Genomic DNA, 18,500 nt, shown 5'->3' on the forward strand with positions numbered 1-18,500 from the left:
AATAAAGGGAATAAATGTTACACAGTCAGCTTTATCAGTGTATTTTCCATCTTGGATAAATCTTAGGGCACGCCAGGTTTTCTCTTCGCTGCACAGCTTGACTCAATCTGGTAAACGCGGATTCTCGGCGCCGAGAAAAAAATCCGTGTTCGTTCGAATACTTAGAAAGGGCCAAAAAAAAAAAAAAAGAAAGAAAAGTCCGTGCAGTCGGAAAGGCACGGGTGGGGGGGGGGCGGGGGGGGGGGGGGGACCCGAAGTCCGAGCTGCGGCCCCGCGATCCTGTGGCTAGACCATGAACTGAGTGTATCCCTCCGCGCCCGTCACGATGACGTCCATCCAGATCCTCATGGCCTCCGGGGAGGGGGCCACCATGTAGTAGACCCGGTCGTGGGTCTTCACGCTGAAGGTCAGGGAGGGGTTGGGGCTCTGATGGAGAGATCGCAGGGAGAAAGAGGGGGAAGGAGGGTGGGGTTAGAAGGGGCGAATGGCTTCTTTTTGCATGTTCTTTTTTTCCCCCATTGTCTCGTTGAAGCCAAAGAGATGAGCTTTTAGATGCGTCACATGACACGTCCCCCCCCCCCCCAACTAGATACGTTGACGAATGTAAAAAAAAACAAAATAATAATAATTATAAAATTAAAAAAAATAAACAAACAAATAAATAAATAAAATGCTACTCATATTTGCCAGGATTTCGGCTTTGAATATATTGAAATATATATGAAGATGCTTTCGTGTGCCTTTCCAAACTGTCCATGCGCCGATTTAATTAACATTCAGTTTGAAAGATCATCCCAACAAGTGACATCACCGAGTGACACTTTATCAACGAGAAACAAACCTAGTTGGCTCATGACAGGGAGTCACTTTGAAGCTCCAAGGAATGTCACCGGTTTAAACGGAGCGCATCTCATCGGCCGATTTGGCGGAAGAAAATCAAATCCCGGCAAGCGCAAGTGTGCGGCGCAGCCCTACCTTGTGCGCGTTCTTCAAGTGGTCGTAATACACCTCCTCGATGGCCTGAAAGTAGACCACGCCTTTCAGCTTGGCCTCGTGCTTGTCTGCGGAAAGGGCCAAAACGTACGACGTGTGAGAGGCCGGAACGCAGCGCGACCAGCGGAAACGGACGAGGGCGGCGCCGGCGCGTTTACCCGCGTAGTAGGACAGCGTGCGGCGGTTGCGGTCGAAGACGAACCAGCGCTTCTTCCACGTCTTGATCTTGCCGCCCATCTTGACCAGGTAGCCGCGGCACGTCTTCTCCGTGATGGACAGGTGGAAGCAGGTGTCGGCGCTGTGGCCCGCCGACTCGATGTGGGAGCGCAGGTCGAAGTCGTCCTTGCGCACCGGGAGGTAGCGTGTCAGGGGCCGCGACTGGGGGCGGCCCAGAGGGGAAGTCAGTGAGCGGGAGGCGGGTTCTCTTTAAGGAGGTGAAACAAGACAAAAAAAACGAAACAAAAAAAAACAAAAACGCCTTCTCACCTGAGCCCTCTGCTTCTCCCGCAGCTTCACCTCGCGGTCGATGAGCTTCTGCCGCCGGCTCGTCTCCTCCTGCAGCCTTTTCTCCAGGTCCTCTCTCCGCCGCCGCTCGTCCTCCAGGGCCTGCTTCCGCACCTCCATCTCCCGCTCCTGCGACGGGGGGAGGGGAAGAAGTGCATTGTCGGACAACTTGACGGTGCCACGCGCTGCCACGCCCTTACGGGCCGGCCTATTGGAGCAGCCGATCCCTCCGGCCTCCGTAGCCCGTGGTTTTGTGCGTTATTGTGGAGGGTACCTTGTGTTCCAGGAGGCGGTGCTTTTCGGCCTGAGCCTCCCGAAGCAGACGCTCCATCTCCTCCAGCTTGGCCACGTTGGACGTACTGGCACTGTGACACGGGAACATACACACGGAGACACAAAATAAAACACTTTGACGGGTGCCGTGCAAAGCCACGACGTGGCACGCGGTCGCTGCAAAACCCCCTCCCAAGAGAACCGTAAGTCACTTTCCGAGATCCCAGACAAATCTCGACCGACGTCGAACCAGTTTTCCGACCCGATGGGAGTTCGACAGGGCTGAAGATGCAACGTGTTTTCAGTGTGTGTGTGTGTGTGTGTGTGTGTGTGTGTTGGGGTTTTTAATCAAAAAGGTCTGTTTCTTTTCATTTCCACTTCAAAAGGAACACCTGGAACCAGTACTGAGCCGTCCCTTCAGCCCTCGATCCCTCAGTCTTGACATCCCAGCTCTTCCATCTCCCTCCCCTCTCTCTCCATCTTTACTTCCCCAAAACCTAGTGGCAATATACAGTATAATGTGCGTACGTACGGCCGGGTGGTTTATTTCCACAAAGATATAGAGAAGCCAGCTGCTCAACAGCTGTGTAGTGGCAGGTTTATTAAAAGAAAATATAAATAAATTAAAGATTCTATTAAGTTAAACTCCACAAATCTTTGCAAGGGAAACATTTCGCGGTTGTTTTTCTTTGCCCCGTCCAAGTCCTTAATTTCAAGGAATCACTACAGGGACCGGCTTCAAACGAATGCTTTTCCTCAGACTTTTTAAAGATGTTTAGGCTCAGGACCGAAGTAATCCATGACCGACAGAGGTAGCTCTTGATGTAGAGCGCGTATCAAACGCCGCTCAATCCGCCTTGAGCCCACACGCAAATCCTCCGGACCCGGGTAAGAACATTCCGTTTTTCACCCGGCGTCGCCAAAAAGCTCCGCCCTCCACCTCGTGTCGGGGCGTGATCGGGAATTGGAGCCTGTGGGCAGAGAAAGACCTTTTTCACTCCAACCCTCGCTATCCGTTCCTCACTCCCCGTCCGGCCTGTCCGGCTTTGCCGCCTCGCTTCCAGCGGCAGCTGGTGTACACTTTGAGATGCCGCATTTACCCGCCTGACGGGGGTGCGTTTGTATCCACGTCACATCAATTTTCATTGTTTCCTCGTCTCGTCCCGCGACCCTCTCCTTCCCCGCCTTCTCAGTCGCCGCCCCCGTCCAGGGACGGATGGACGGACCGACGGACGGTTGGTTTCGACGCTGTCGTCACGACGCCGCTCTGGCAGGAAGATTATTCCGGCGGAGACGGGGAAGCTCCGTCAGTCACGGCGGTAAGACACGGCATCGACAAATCTTCCGTGTTTCACTTCGTGAAGAACTCTAACCCGGATCCGTGGGCGACGGAGTCCTCTAAAACAATATTTAACGCTGTAACCGTCACCGACGCATCCCGATATGAGATGAAGACGTTTGGATATGCACACGTGCACACAGAGCTGTAGGAGCCTTGTCTCGTTAGACACAAACCCACTGCCCAGGGGGGGTCACCATGATGGCGCCCGGGTGAACCGACCTCTTTCGGCGCGGCTCTGCTTCTGGTGAATGGTTCGCATTAGTCTCAGTCCCAACAAACTGCGGAGGGACATGAGAGGAGGGACCACATTAAAGAGAGGGAAGTGGCTGACATGAGAATGAAGGACAATTTAGGGATAAAGAGAAGAGGGGTTACCACGCCGCCGCCGCCCACCATTTTATTCCTTCCAACACCCCTAACAGCAAACAGCGCTCACTCTCAAAACAGGGATTTGAATCGCACTTCAAACGCCATCTGGATCATTGCCTGTCTCTCGTTGAGTCCGTCGGTTCCGGTTGGGGGCCACTTTGGGCAAGCCGCCACACCCGTGGGCCCCAATTCCATCGCACAATGCGCCGCTCCACGCCCCCCGGAACGTCCGGCGCTGTTTTCGGAGAGTCGGCAATTGTAGAGTCCACAAAAGAAGTCGTCGCCATTTTCCTCCGCCGACTCGATTGTTTCCTTCATCTCCGCGGTCGCACGGAAATCGGGAATTAACAAGAGGGATACAGCAGGACGCTCCTCGTTTCGAAGGGACTCGCTCGCTCCGGACTCGACATCGTGTCGAGCCGGGACGGGACTCCAAGACGTCCTCGACTTGGCGCCGACGCCCGCAGCGGGAGAAGGAAAAAACGGTTCCATCCAGCGACTCTTTGACGAGAGCATTTGAGCGCGGCCCAAAGAGACCGGAGCTCCATCACCGTTTGGGGATTTGAACACCGCGGCCGCCAGAAGAAGAGGAAGAGGAGACGGAGGGAGCAGGAGCGGACGGGACAGAAGATGAAGAGGCCGGCTGAGGGGCCCTTGAGCTCTACCCCCTTAAACTGCTCCCGATGAGCCTCGCCCGGCCGCCTCCGTCGCTGTGAACGATTTGAAAGTCGCTTCGGACAAAAGCGTCTGCTCAACGACGCCATGTAACGCGAAGAGGAAGAAGATGAAGACGACCTCAAACAACAACAAAGTGCCGATTCGTCATTTATTCCGTGGTTTCTGCACCCGCCCCCGCCCGCCCTCTCGCTTCCTCCCTCCGCCTCAGACATAACTGCCTCCACCTTGCTCCACTTTTCGTCTCTCACCTCTGTCGATGGGAGGCCACCGTGCTCATGGTCGCCACCGAGTTCAGATCCCGCGTCGAATCCAGAACGGGGAGCATTCAAACGTCTACAAAGACGTTAGACCTCTTCCAGGAGAAGCTCTTCCTCCCAACTGGACCCATTTACCGGCGGGACGCGGTGAAATGAAGTCCGCGCATTTACCTCTAGTGCAAAAAACTATGGTGGTCACTGAAGCATTTGAAAGGATCCAATCAGAGACCGTGGCAGTCCATGAACACGGCAAGGCACCGCCGCGGATTCCAGAGCCGGCGACGGGTTCCAGGCAAACTTTCCGCAATGCGAGAGAGGTCAACCTGCGAAAGCTTTCCACAGCGAGAGGCTGCACCACTCCGGGAAAAAAAAACAGGGGCGGGTGGAGGGTGGGGAGGGGAATAGACTCGACCACTGTAAATTGGGGGAGAGAGAGACAAGAGTATGCACCACACATGGTTTGAGTCCGGAGGGAGGAGAGAGGGGGTTGGGGTGGGGTGGACCCCGGAATCTGACTGCGACCTGATTGGCTGCTTTCCTCCGGTCCGGAGGGAATCGGTTGATTGAACGGTCACACACACACGTAAACAAGAAAGCAATGATTCAAGTTTTTGCCCCCGGTTTGGTAACCCGAGCCCCCCGCAGCACTGATCAACCTTAGCACACACACACACACACACACACACACACACACACACACACACACACACACACGCACGCTCCCCAAGGAGGGACCAGAAAAGGCGGGAAAACCTCGACACACTTTTTACATTAGCTCATTTTATCCCCCTCTCTCTGCCCCCCCGCTCCCCAGCCTCCCTTTCCAGACATTCCATGTTCCATATTATTAAAACAAAGGGACCGTTCCTGTTCCACGTTTACTGATCTCCGTCCAAAAATGTGTGCTTTCAAGCTTCGTTAGAGTGTCGACATTCTTTTTTTTTTTTGGATCGCTTTGTAAATACTAAACTGTTTTCGGGATAGCTGTGTTTGTCGGTTTGAGTTCACTCTCACGTTATACAGATGGGGCAGAATGATGGGACACGAGTCTCAGACGCCCGCCCCCACACACACACACACACACACACACACACACACACACACACACACACACACACACACACACACACACACACACACACACACACACAATCTTCCTTTTGATCTCTCTTTCAGCAACTGATAAACCACACACACTGTAAACAGTGGTGGAATTCGGGAAGAAACATTATGCTACGCAGCATGTGGAGAGACTCGTCTTGTCCACCCAGAGTCAATCTTGTGAGTCATGTCGGAAAACAAAAGGAACCCTTGAAGCCTTCCATCCCTCTCTTCCCCCCTGCTCAGCTGCATCTACCTTCCAGGCAGGCGCCGATGCGGATACGCGTTTCCGTCTGACCGCCCTCCACCCCGAAAGCAAAGCGACCAACCTGGAGACGTTGTCGGGGGAGCAGGCGGAGATGCTGGTTTCTATGGAGTCGGAGCTGTCCACACTCATGGTGTCGAAGGCCTGGTTGTCACGGTAACCCAAGGCGTCGAAGTAGACGTTGGTCTGCGAGGCCGCGCGCGAGGACGGCTGACCTGAGGACACACACACGTGGCAGAATGAGCAAAGGCCGGCATGAATGTGTGTGTGTGTGTGTGTGTGTGTGTGTGTGTGTGTGGGGGTGTGTGCGCGCGTTGTTTACCTGGCTGCTCTCCCACCTCTGGGACTACAGTTTGCCCACGGGGCGCCGACTTTGGATCGCAATGCCCCGCCACGGTTAAAATGTGCGCACACCACTGTGCTACCGAAAAGTCCAAATCGCATCCAAATGGCAAGGCTCCCGAAACTACAATCGCAAACACATACTGCTGCAGCCACTTTAGAAAAGGTGGGCGTGCCAAATATGCAAAAATAAAAAAATAAAAAACAAGAAAGGTTAACGCTAGGATCTTTAGGAAGCAGAGAAACTCTTTTAACTCTTACCCCCACGGCTAACTGTGAGACGACAGTGTCCCAAGCACTGGCTGACTTACCCGAGAAGCTTTGAAGAAGTTAAAACTCATCTAATGGCTACAGGAAGGACACACACGCATGCGCATGCACACGCACACACACACACACACACACACACAAACATCAGACACACGCACACGATAGCATCTCTCTCAGAGCAGCGGACCCACCCTTCTGATGAGCCAGCTCCAGGGACCTCGGGGCGGCAAATAAAACCCTCCTCTAGAATAAACTGCAGCACTAAACCGCACAACAACAATCCGTGGTTCTACCCTAAACAATGGATTTCCATCTTATTGACGTTGATGCATCGTGCATCTTTCTGTTGTCTGCGTTTGATGCTCGTAGCCCGCTGTTCCAAAACCCCGACATGCGACGTCCGGGCGAGAGTCTGAGCCGAGGCTCCTTTGTTTTGCGGTGGTGAGCCCCGTTGGGACGTGGAGGTTGGTTCAAGGGGAGATTGCATCGCGAGAATATCAGAAATTCAAGCCGTGGGGACGTCTGAAGGACGGACGGAACGGAGGAGACGGAGGGAACAAAATGCCTTGTTTTTCCTGCTTTGCGGTCGGGGGAGAAGATTGAACCATTGTGTGTCGCTATTTTACTATTCAAGACTATATAAGAAGGTAACAATAAGCTTATTCTAAAATGTATTATTATGCTTTTGAACTGCCCTGGGTGTGGATGTCTGTATTTGTGGCCTTTTGCAAACACGTACGCAGGCTAATCACAGGGTCACGCGCATTCCTATGCTATCTCCTGTAAAAAAAATAAACAAACAAGGGAGACCCAAAAACGCACATACCGTATACAAAGCGACACGCCTGCGGCCACAGAAAGTCTTGTATAGAGATGACATGACCAAATATGGGGCACTGTCACATGGTGGCTCGTGGGTTACCTTTATGCAGGCGGCGAGATTCCGTTTCCCGGTTGGACACAGAGAGCATTCTGGGTAGAATGCTGCCACAGCTGGAGCTCTGCACCAAGGGCTGATGGGACTGCAAGGGGCCATGGATTTGAAAAAAAGTGAGTTTTTGCTATAGTGCTGCTGAATTCTGATTTCCCATTAATAAGAAAAAACAATTTAGATATAGATTTATTTAGAAAGACATATATATGTACATAAGAGGAGAGGAATATATATACAGTACACACACACACACACACACACACACTTTTATATTTATATATTAAAACAGCATTGTTTACACTTAATTGGTTTTTTTTTGTAGGTAACCTTCACCCACTTGTTTGTTTCTCTATTAAAATTTTTTACATACTATTTTCATTTTTTTTCCACATGTCAGTAAAGCCTTTTGAATTGAATTGAATTAGATCTAAATCGAGTCCACCTTGGTGGGGAAGCTGCGTCCCAGCGTAGCGCAGGTGAACTGGGCGGGCACGGCGGGCGCGGTCTTCTTCCGGGGCAGCGTGCCGCTCAGGTGGGCGGCACCATCTTTCTCGTACCTCCTCCTCTCCTCCAGCAGACGGAAGTGCTGATGGACGGGGGGGGCACCCAAAAAGTAAGTACGTCTTCAAAAGAGCGTCACTCAATGTCAGGAACACACAAGCACGCACGCACATACAAAACACCTCACACATTTTACCTGCCTGTGGCGGTGGCGGTGTTTTTTGACAGGAAGGGGGGGAGGAGGGGAGTCGGGGAGGGGGGAGGGCTCCCGGTAGGACACCATGTTCTCTGGCCAGTGAACAGAGGGCGCCTTGGGGAGGGGACGGGGGTACGGATGAGAGGAGGAAGAAGAGGAGGAGGAGGAGGAGGACGAGGAGGAAGAGGGGGGGCAGTCAGCAGAAGAAGGGACGTGACAAAGCTTTGGAAAAAAAAAAGAGAGAGAGAGAGAGCGACACGGTCAGAAACGGGAGAAGAATGGAAGGATGACGGGAAAATGGAGGAGAGAAAAAAGAAAAACCTGGTTTGGCTACTGAAGTCTAACACACACACACACACACACACACACACACACACACACACACACACACACACACACACACACACACACACACACACACACACACACACACACACACACACACACACACACACACACACACACACACACACACACCTCGTCCTCCGCCGGTTTGGCGCTGCTGCCGTCTGGGGGGGGGCTAAACTCAGACTCGGGGGAGAGAGTGGCCAGAGGGGGGAGGGGGGCGGGTTTATCGTCCACCTCGAGCTGGGAGTACATTTCATTGATCTCACTGACTGTGACATAGCCCTGGAACGTACCATGTGGAGAAAAGAAGGAGGGAGGGGGGGGGGTGGGGGCATAGTGGAGAGCAATTCAGCCATGATTAAAAAAATAATAATAAAAAATGTTATTTTGGCAATGCATGATGGGTAAAGTCATTCAATTTAGTTGTTAGAATAATGCAGCATTTTTTTTGGGGGGGGGGGTTCACATTGGTTAAAAAGCAATTAATGTAGAATATTTAAAGAAAAAAAAAAAAGATCCAAAAATTAGTGCATTTGGCAACCGTTAATCATTTGAAGAACAAACAGTGCAATTCCATTGTTATATCGTTATGACGCGAGTAAAAGCTGTGGCAATCGAGAAATGTGATCACGTGAATATCTTGCGAGGCGGGGGGGGGGGGGGGGGGGGGGGAAGATCCGGAAAAAGTGTAAAGAATAAGATAAACGGGAAGACAAGGCGGAAGGGAGGAAGGAGGGAAAACGGAAAGTAAGGGAACGCTGAGCGGTGGGAATTTAAAGCAGGGAGGAGAGGACGAGGGAGGGCGCCGCGCGGGGAGCGAAGAAGCAGAAGAAAGCGTTACCTCGGCGTTCCTGAGAGAGAGAGAGGAAAGAAGGGACGAGAGGGCCCGGGAGTCAGCAGGATGAGGAGGAGGAGGAGGAGAGAGAGCAGCCGACGTGGTGTCACGGCGACGGTCGCTAGGTGACCCACACACGCCGGCGAGAGAGGCCGCGCTCTGGGAGGCAAATGTGAAGACGCCGCAAACCGCGTCCATTACGCATTCCTCTCGTGAACGTCGGAGGCCGGACGGCTGTCAATCAAACTCACCTCCTTCAGGTGGGCGGGGCCCAGAGCGAAGCCCTGCCCCCCGGTGAGGTCGGCGTACCTCCTCTCCAGAGCGGCGAGGTTTTCTTTCTCCTGTAAAGGCAACGGAGAGAGGATTTCATAAAAATGTCTTTCAAATTTTTTATTTTTTTTTTAAGTTGGTTCGCAGCTGTTAAAGTAGATATGACACGCACGCACACACAGGTTTCAAAGTGAGGTCCGAGTAAATACCTCTGGTTCGCGAGGACACATAGAAATAGTCAATTCGGAGACCGGTCCTCACAAGTATAACAAAACACACACACACACACACACACACACCGGTATCAAAGTGGAATCCGAGTAAGGACACCTGGTAAGTAAGGACCCATGTTCCTGGTGCACTTCCAAGCCAAATAAATAGTTCATACGGAGACCGGTCCTCACACGTATAGTAACACACACACACACACACACACACACACACACACACACACACACACACACACACACACACACACACACACACACACACACACACACACACACACACACACACACACACACACACACACCCTCTGCAGCATCATCTCCAGGTTGGCCTTCTCCTTCAAGAAGCTCTCCTTCTCCCGCTGTGCTTGCTGGCTAATCTGCATCATCTGTTTCTTCAGAGTCAGCAGCCGCTCCTGCAGTGCCGGGAACGCAACGCGGATGTAAATGTAAACATGGTATAAATGCAAGACACTGGCGTACAAACGGACGTCCAATCTTTCCAACACCTGCAAATGATCCCGTCGCGATCAAGAAACGTTGTAGGAAGTGAGAAAGAAACTCGAAACTGTTCATGTGAGGGATAATGCACGGCCAACCAGTTATTATCGCAAAAATGAAACAATACATTGGGATGGAATATTGATTTGAAAATATCTTTTAACTAGTATTCCTAGTTTAACAGAAAAACAAGACGCCTACAACAACCTAGCAAACGATTCACCCTACGAATATATTTTTGGCCAGACATTTGACGAACTACTGACTGTTATCAACGTGAAATTGGACAGATTCTCTTCCAAGTCTTCCACTGTAGTTTCTATGTGGCGTCACAAGATGGCGCCACTAGCTGGTGTTAACATTAGCATGTAGGCGGAGTGAATCGAGGTACTCCCGGCGGGAGAGGTTATTATTAACAGACAGCTGCCATTATTCAGAAACAACTCATCCGCCGATTGCCCCTATTGACCAATCATAATCGAGTATTCTACAGAGCTGTGTAACGTAAAAAACAACAACAAAAAAAACAACAACCACGTAATGGATAGAATTTCCCCACCCCGCTTCCCAAAATCTATTTCTACGTCATCTAACGTCCCCTACTTTGCGCGTGACCGTGCTGCGCTGGTAGTCGGCCACGTCGCGGAGGATCTGCTGCGTGTGGTTCTCCTTCTCCTCGTCCTGGCGGCTCTCCTTCTCCAGCTGCTGGAACTCCAGGTCCTCGAAGCGCTTTGTCTCCGCCTCCAGCACCTCGGAGTCCTGCGCGCACGCACGCACGCACACACACACACACACACACACACACACACACACACACACACACAATTACTATTGTTTTTTTAAATGTACGCAAGCCTCCACATTAGGGAAAGAAAAGGGAACAAACACAAGAGGTGCATTCATCCCAAACACCTGATCAGATGCAGGAAATCATGGGAACGCCATCCCAGACAGACACCTGATTTTCAGAAGGTGAACTTGAGGCAACACACACACGCACACACACACACACACACACACACACACACACACACACACACACACGCACACACAGACACACACGCACACACGCACACACTTTGCCGAATGCAGAATCCTCTAAGTGCACAATCGTTATAATACTATAACTCTGCATTATACTTTTTTATACTATATTATTACCAGATCACTATACAGTACTGTTATGTCATGCTATACTGTACTTTATACTACTATATTATATTTGTCATTATAATGCCACCCATTATTAATAGTAAATATTATATACTTATTTAAAGTTATAGCTATATAATTATCACTGGACTGACACTGTCTGTAGTGCTGTTGTGTTTGTGTGTGTTGTGTTATTACTACACTGCTACTAAGTACACGTACTTACTTATTTACATTACATTACATTACATTTAGTCATTTAGCAGACGCTTTTATCCAAAGCGACTTACAATTTTACGTATTTACGTAACTGCTGTTTGTCCACATTGGGCTCACGACCACTAGTCATACCGTTTTAACACCAAAATTAGCAGGTATACCCAGGTTTTTTTTAAACGCGGGCAAACCCGCTTAAATAGGCTATTGAGGCCGTTCCCATTGCCACGACAAATGCCGTTTTTTTCCCCCCCCTGGCGTGATGTCACAAACACGCCAGAAAAGGGGTGTGTCGTGTTGCCACTGTGACTGGGGGAAAAAAAAAAACAGTAGAAGAGACGGCAACTTAAACAAACAACGACATAAAACTGTAAAGCTTGGAAAAAAACAAAAAAACAAAAAAACAAAACGTCTCATCACCCAGCGAGACTCGGTTCCCTGAAGAGCCGTTCAAAAGATGTGGGATCATTCGTGAACGACCCGGCACTAGGGTAGAAGCAGCTGGAGTGGCCCTGAGCCCGGCGGGAAGCGCGGGGGCTCTCCGCTGCGGCCCCCAGAGAGTCGTCCCCACACTCAAAACATTTCATGGCCCCCGTGTGCGGGGAAAAAAAAAAAGAGTCAGTAACTTCTGATTTTGGATTCTTAGTGGGATATGAAATGATCGCACGATACTCGGATATCCCGGTTGTCATGTTTCCATCAGAGCCGATCAGGGCTGGAGCCGGTAAAAAACCTGTTTCTATTGCAGGGTCATATGTCCCGGGACTGAAATCCGGGTGTTACCTTTCCCACTCATGACAAACGCCGGATATAAGTGGGTTTTTGGCGCAGTGGGAAAGGGGGTATTACAGGGTTCATTCAGGCATCACAAAATTCTATTCATTTTTTAAGTATTTATTTTATTTTCAAGGACACGCAAAAAAATATATAATCCAACTTAGCCTCATTTTTTAGTATTTTTCGATTTCGACATTGTGCGTAATCACCGGGTGTCATGACATTTCACTGCATATATGTATGACCGTATGTGACAAATAATCTCTTGAATTTGAACTTGAATTTGCCTATTATTTATATTAGTGTATCTATTACAGTATATATTGATGTCTCTTATTGATCTCATTGTCATCTACTGGTGGCTATTTCCAACCAGGTTGGATTAAATGTACAGTTCCCTGACATCATCTAAGTGATTCTGGAAAACGTTTTATCAGGTTATGATCTGAATAACAAAACCAGGGGAATTATCACATCTCTATGATCGTTTTTTTTTTTTTTTTTTACATTTCTGAGGACGAAATACAAGCACTTCAAGCACCTCAAGGACCTGGTAAGAACCCTAGTTACCCAGTTAGCACAACACTACTCCATGGTTACTCTGAGGATAGGTGTGTACATATGTTCATTTTATTTTCAGATTGTATTGTCATCTCCATCTTACTTCCTATGCGTTTCTTGCAACGTGCACTGTTTTTTGCTGCTGCGACACTGGAAGTTTTATCTTATGTGATCTTATCTTATATACTGTACAAGGATTTTCCTTTTAATTTCTTAATATGAAATGAAAGGTTGCCATTCAGTGTGCGGTCACGACTTTCTAACCACCGTAAAAATTCATGATAAACTGAGCTTGTATCCATATTTCCATGGTCATATTTCATTCACTAATTCCTGAAAACTGGATTATTTTCAACACTCAGGGCATCGCAAACAAATGCAGTTTACCCCCATCTGCCCCAAGAAACACATCCTGGATCCCTGGGTTTGTCGCAAAACACAAAACCCATCATTCAGAGAACGATGTCAGACCGTGCACGCGCACGCACGCGCTCACACACACACACACACACACACACAAGGTCTGAGGCCCACGTGTATAAAGCTTCTCAAAAAGGTTTTACTGTTACTGACCGAGACGACCACGGTCTCACGCACACATTAGAAAGAAAGGCTGTTTTAGCCCACTGATCAAATCCAACACCGTGCAGTGAAAAGCTTCAGTTGATTGGAAAGTTACCTCTGACTGGCGATTTCTTCTCCCAAAAAGTACAAATATAAAATGTGCCGGACACAAACTAATGTAGTTTACAGTAAATCCCGTCACATTCATTTGTGGCTTTTATTGCCTCTTCACACAGGCTAACGGAGGCAGAAAGGTGCCCAAAAAAAAAAAAAAAATAAGGATAGTAATAGTAATAATAATAATAATAATAATGAAATTAAATAAAATATAAACAAAAATATTAAAATATGAACAAATTGTATTATTTTAAACTATTATCCAGTTAGATTTAGAAACTTGAAATAAACCTATTTCATGAAATGTAATTAGTCATGCCAAATTAGTGCTTAAAATATATATAAAAAGGCCCGCTTTTTGAAAATAATATAGAAATAATAATTATAATGAAAACAATTAATGAAAATAAATTTAAATATGAACCAATTGTATTATTTTCAACTATTATCCAGTTAAATTTAGAATTTTTAAATAAACACATTGCATTAAATTCAATTAATCATGCCAAAATAGTGCTTAAAATATATATTGGAGGCCTACTTTTTAATCTTTTATTTTTGACCCCCCTGCAATTCTGCCACCCTCCGCCAGGGGCGTTCGAACACCGCCTTGTCCAGTAACATAAACAGCGCCGTTAACGCTTCAGAACTGCCGCGGTTTCAAATAAAAACAAATTCCTGCAAACAGGCCAAGGGAGCAGTCTGATCGAAGAGTTTCAAAACTTTCCAATGCTGACGAGGAGAACCCCGCCGAAACTTTATACAGGCTCAGAACCTCTTCGTGGGCGAACTAAAATGAATTGTTTTCCGCATTCAAAAAGAGAGGTCAGAGAGGAGGAGGAGGAGAGCTTGGTTTGAGATGGCGTGAGACCCAAAAAGGCGGGGACAGGCCGAGGCACCGGGCGGAGAGGAAGCGGGAAAAATGTGTGTGTGTGTGTGTGTGTGCGTGTGTGTGTGTGTGTGTGTGTGTGCGCGTCCGTGCGTGCGTGCCTGTTTTTTGTACGAGTGTGTGTGTGTGTGTGTGTGTGTGTGTGTGTGCCCCTTTGAATGTCCATTTGCATGCAAAATTATAGTGATAACTTTCACACATGCAAGTCTGCATCATTCACCTGTGTATCATGTGTGTGTGTATTATGTGTGTGGGTTCGTGTGTGTGTGTGTGTGTGTGTGTACTGACCCTTGCAAGCTGTTCCTGCAGGGGCTCCTTGGTAGCCTCGGGGCAGCTGTCCAGTTGGGAACGCTGCTCACACACACTCAGAGCCAACCTCTCTACCCTGTCCCTCTCTGCACGCAGAAGCTCACAAGCCTGACGCGCACGCGCACACGCGCACGCACACACACACACACACACACACACACACACACACACACACACGCACACACACACACACACGGGACAGAAAGAGGATGGCAACGTTAGTGGGAGTGGAAGGGGGGCACAGTTAGTTACTACGGCAACGAGGATGGCGATGTCGGCCGAGAGGGAGGGGAGGGGAACGAGGTAGGGAGTTGTGGAGGAAGAAGAGGAGTAAAGACGGGTGGTCGGGTTAGATGGGGGGGGGGGGGGGGGTCCGGGTGGTGGAGGTGGGATGGTTTAATTAATGGAGGGAGCACTCACCAGCCTCAACTGTCAGCCCCGAACAAAATGCGACACACCATACACTCAACGTCAGCTTCCTCTTATTTTATTGTATTTTTTTTATGCGTTTTGAAACCTCGAAGCCCACGCCTCCCAGGCTTCCCTTCCATCTCCACCTCCACCTCACCCCACCCATGGCGGCGTCGTGTCATCTATCTACCGACTGGGAGGGGGTGGCCGGACGAAACTTAAGCCCCAACACGGGAGAACGTGCCAAAACTGGAACGCGCACGTGACGTGCACTCGCGCACGCGACGTGCACTCACGCACGCGCGCGCGCACACACACGCAGACACGCGTGCGCGCGCCACACACACACACACACACACACACACACGAGTGGGAATTGGAAACACATGCACCGTTCCTACCATTCTGCATATAAATGCACATGCACGCACAACCACCATTGCACCCATTTATTCACTGACCCACCTTGTCATTGATATGAGGTGTTAGTGTGACCGCTAAACACTAGACAGTATTAGCAGCTGTATATTTGGACCACAGAGGGCGTGAGGAGGATTAGCTTCTATCAGCTGGTCACATGACCTCTCAGTATATTTGTTTGTCTGTGTGTGTGTGTGGGTGTGTGTGTGGGTGTGTGTGTGTGGGTGTGTGTGTGTGTGTGTGTGTGGATCAGCATGCCAATACACACAAGCATGTGCACATGCAAACGAGTGTACACGGTCTCGTCCGAGTCCAGCAGACTAGTCCAGCAGACTGCCACCCCTGATATGCTCAGGGGTGGCAGTCACATGTGTAGGGCTGCCCCCTGAAAGAATCATCAGTCGGAGATCCGTCACTCTACTGAGATTCTTCAACTCCAATAGTTTTCCTTTTTGTCTTTGAGTGTGCATTACAACAACAGGATACAACAGATAGAAGATTATTTTTTTATCCGTCCAAGATGCCACCCGCGATCGATTAACTTAAAGATAAACCTAAATTAAATAAAAAACAACTAAGAACAATGTGTTTTAATTCTAGATGTATTTTAAGCACTGTATTGTGTTTTAAGCCAAATAGTCGAATATTCACATTGAACAGCCGAATGCGATAAGACTGAAAAAAATCAGAGTCGCGTGCAGCCCTAGACATGTGCAACTTAATTTTGAATCGTCAAAGCTGCGACTCAACTTGACTTTGAATAGAACGAACGGTTTTGAAGGGAAAGCTGTAGCTGTGGCTTCCTGTTCATTTATTAGTCGTTAACGAAAAGTGTCTTCGTAGCATAGTAACTCCATGCAGTTCACAGGTATTCTGTCTTAATAAGTAATATCTTAGTAGAACCCCCATACATTGTACCTCCTCCCTATTTCATATTTTAAATGAGGCGTAGCTCGAAGCGCTAATTCTGTCGGACAACTCGACGACGCCACATGCTTCCACGCCCTTAGATGGGCCAGCCTTTTTAAGTAGCCAGTCCCTCATGCCATCCTGCTTTGCTGCCTGCTTGCTTGCTGTGTTGCTGCCCTCCCTCCACCTCCCAGACATCCACCTGTTGGGCTCTACTCTTACATCCAATCGGGGGGTTCAAGCTCGTCACTCCTATATTTCTCGCTCACTAAGGATGCCTATGTTTGCCGAACGATAAAGATAATTCAAAAGTAAATCTAGGGGTTTTCACCCTATTGGTTTACCGTATCCGGCACCGTTCTACCGACCTTGTCTTTCTCCTGTTGGGCGTGGGTCTCCAGGTGGGCCATCTTGCTGTGGAGCATCTCCAGGGCGTCTTTCTCCTGCTGGAGTGCGGCGATCTCCGACTCCTGCTCGGCCTCCACCAGAGCGCGCTCCACCTCCACCTGGGAAACGAGCACCCGACGGCCACTCGGCCGACGATCGATCGGTCTATCAATCAGTCTATCGATCCGTGCACTTCCAATGTGACTATTTTTAACCGCAAACCCTGCCGTCTGCTTCTTAACTGCAAAAATATATATATATATTTTTAAATACAGTTTTTTAATGTTCTTTTAAATACAACATTTTGTAAATACATTTTTTCTTCCAAGATACACGGAATGGTATTTTTTGATATTGGAGCTTATTCAATGAAGAATACTGTAGGGGTTGAGAAATTTGGGCAGGGTATCACCAGAACTTTAATACCGGTTCCTTAAGAATACTTTTTTTTTTCTGTAAGAATACTATTTTTCCAAAACCTTCTCTAAACCGCAGAGAATGACACGGTGCATTCACGTATGCATTAAGTGCAAAGCCTTAGTATTGTTTTAGGCTCTCGGACACTGAAGAGATAAACTTGTCAAGTATTAAAGAGATTGTGTTGAGGCAATTTGGCCGACACCATAAAAAGTATATGGGATTCTGATTACCAGCCCTACTGGACTTTTCACTTTGAGAAAAGATCGATAATGAGGCTAAAATATGTTGCAATGTGAGTTGTTGAGAGGGACCAAGTCAATATGTCCCCACCTCCCTCCACCCACCACCTCCACCCTGTCCCCTTCGGCCCACCTCTCGGATGGATTCCTCCATCTGGTTCTCGAGCTCCTTGATCTTCTGTTCCAGCTCCTCTATGTTGTTCAGCACCTGGATCCTCTCCTCCTCCACCCGCTTGGACTCCTCCACCCGACGGCCTCCCACCAAGCCCTCAGAGACCTGAGAATGAAATCACCATATGACACGTTGTTTGACACAGTGGATGCAATATAATAATAATTCCAAATTTTCAAATTTCATAGGCCCATGTCATGATTTCCAGAATAGGCGTTACAGCGGCTTTATTGTTTTTTGCTATCAATGTCAAACCTGGTACAGTCCCTGGGAGCGCTGTCCCTTGGTGGGCCCACCAAATTGCAAGGTCCTATGCCAATGTAATGTGGACTTAGAATAGATATTGCAACGTCAAATCAGAATTTCATTGGCCGATATCTCAAACATCCCATATCCAATCTCTTGGCTTTCTAGTAACTTTGTTCGGGTATGTCCATGGAACGTGCATACCAAATGGTTTTATTGGTCTTGGATTTAAGGTTCATGAAAAGATTTTTCCAACACAAAAATCAACCCAGACGGACTTTATGTTCTTGAGGCAAATTCGTTCCGCATGAGGAATGACACCTATACGGCAAGTTTCAAGTCTCTGAGGTTTTAAATTTTCATTGCTTGTTAGAGCCCAACCCCCCATCAATTATCTAGCTTGCCAAGACAAGTCAAATTTATTGTTTTATTAAACAGTTGTCCAAAACAGCTCGACAAAATCACCAAACAATCAAAAGAAATATCACAGTATTTATTAAGATCA

General features: G+C 48.6%; 1 protein-coding gene across 1 annotated transcript in view; it reads right to left on the reverse strand.

Moving 5' to 3' along the window:
• Nucleotides 1-268: 268 nt before the first annotated feature.
• The window catches only part of phldb2b (pleckstrin homology-like domain, family B, member 2b), a 69,029-nt gene continuing 50,797 nt past the window's right edge, over nt 269-18,500 (reverse strand). Inside the window, exons 10-25 of the mRNA XM_080020204.1 lie at nt 17,711-17,854; nt 16,900-17,037; nt 14,771-14,899; nt 10,810-10,965; nt 10,011-10,121; nt 9,460-9,549; nt 8,503-8,655; nt 8,026-8,247; nt 7,771-7,914; nt 7,317-7,416; nt 5,847-5,997; nt 1,772-1,862; nt 1,480-1,626; nt 1,152-1,371; nt 976-1,061; nt 269-426 (exon numbers count right to left, since the gene is read on the reverse strand). Of these exons, the coding sequence (XP_079876330.1) occupies nt 286-426; nt 976-1,061; nt 1,152-1,371; nt 1,480-1,626; nt 1,772-1,862; nt 5,847-5,997; nt 7,317-7,416; nt 7,771-7,914; nt 8,026-8,247; nt 8,503-8,655; nt 9,460-9,549; nt 10,011-10,121; nt 10,810-10,965; nt 14,771-14,899; nt 16,900-17,037; nt 17,711-17,854 (2,223 nt within the window). The 3' untranslated portion in view covers nt 269-285. The remainder of the gene's footprint in view (nt 427-975; nt 1,062-1,151; nt 1,372-1,479; nt 1,627-1,771; nt 1,863-5,846; nt 5,998-7,316; nt 7,417-7,770; nt 7,915-8,025; nt 8,248-8,502; nt 8,656-9,459; nt 9,550-10,010; nt 10,122-10,809; nt 10,966-14,770; nt 14,900-16,899; nt 17,038-17,710; nt 17,855-18,500) is intronic.

The sequence above is a fragment of the Zeus faber genome, assembly GCF_960531495.2.
Source record: "Zeus faber genome assembly, chromosome: 19".
Classification (NCBI taxonomy): domain Eukaryota; kingdom Metazoa; phylum Chordata; class Actinopteri; order Zeiformes; family Zeidae; genus Zeus; species Zeus faber.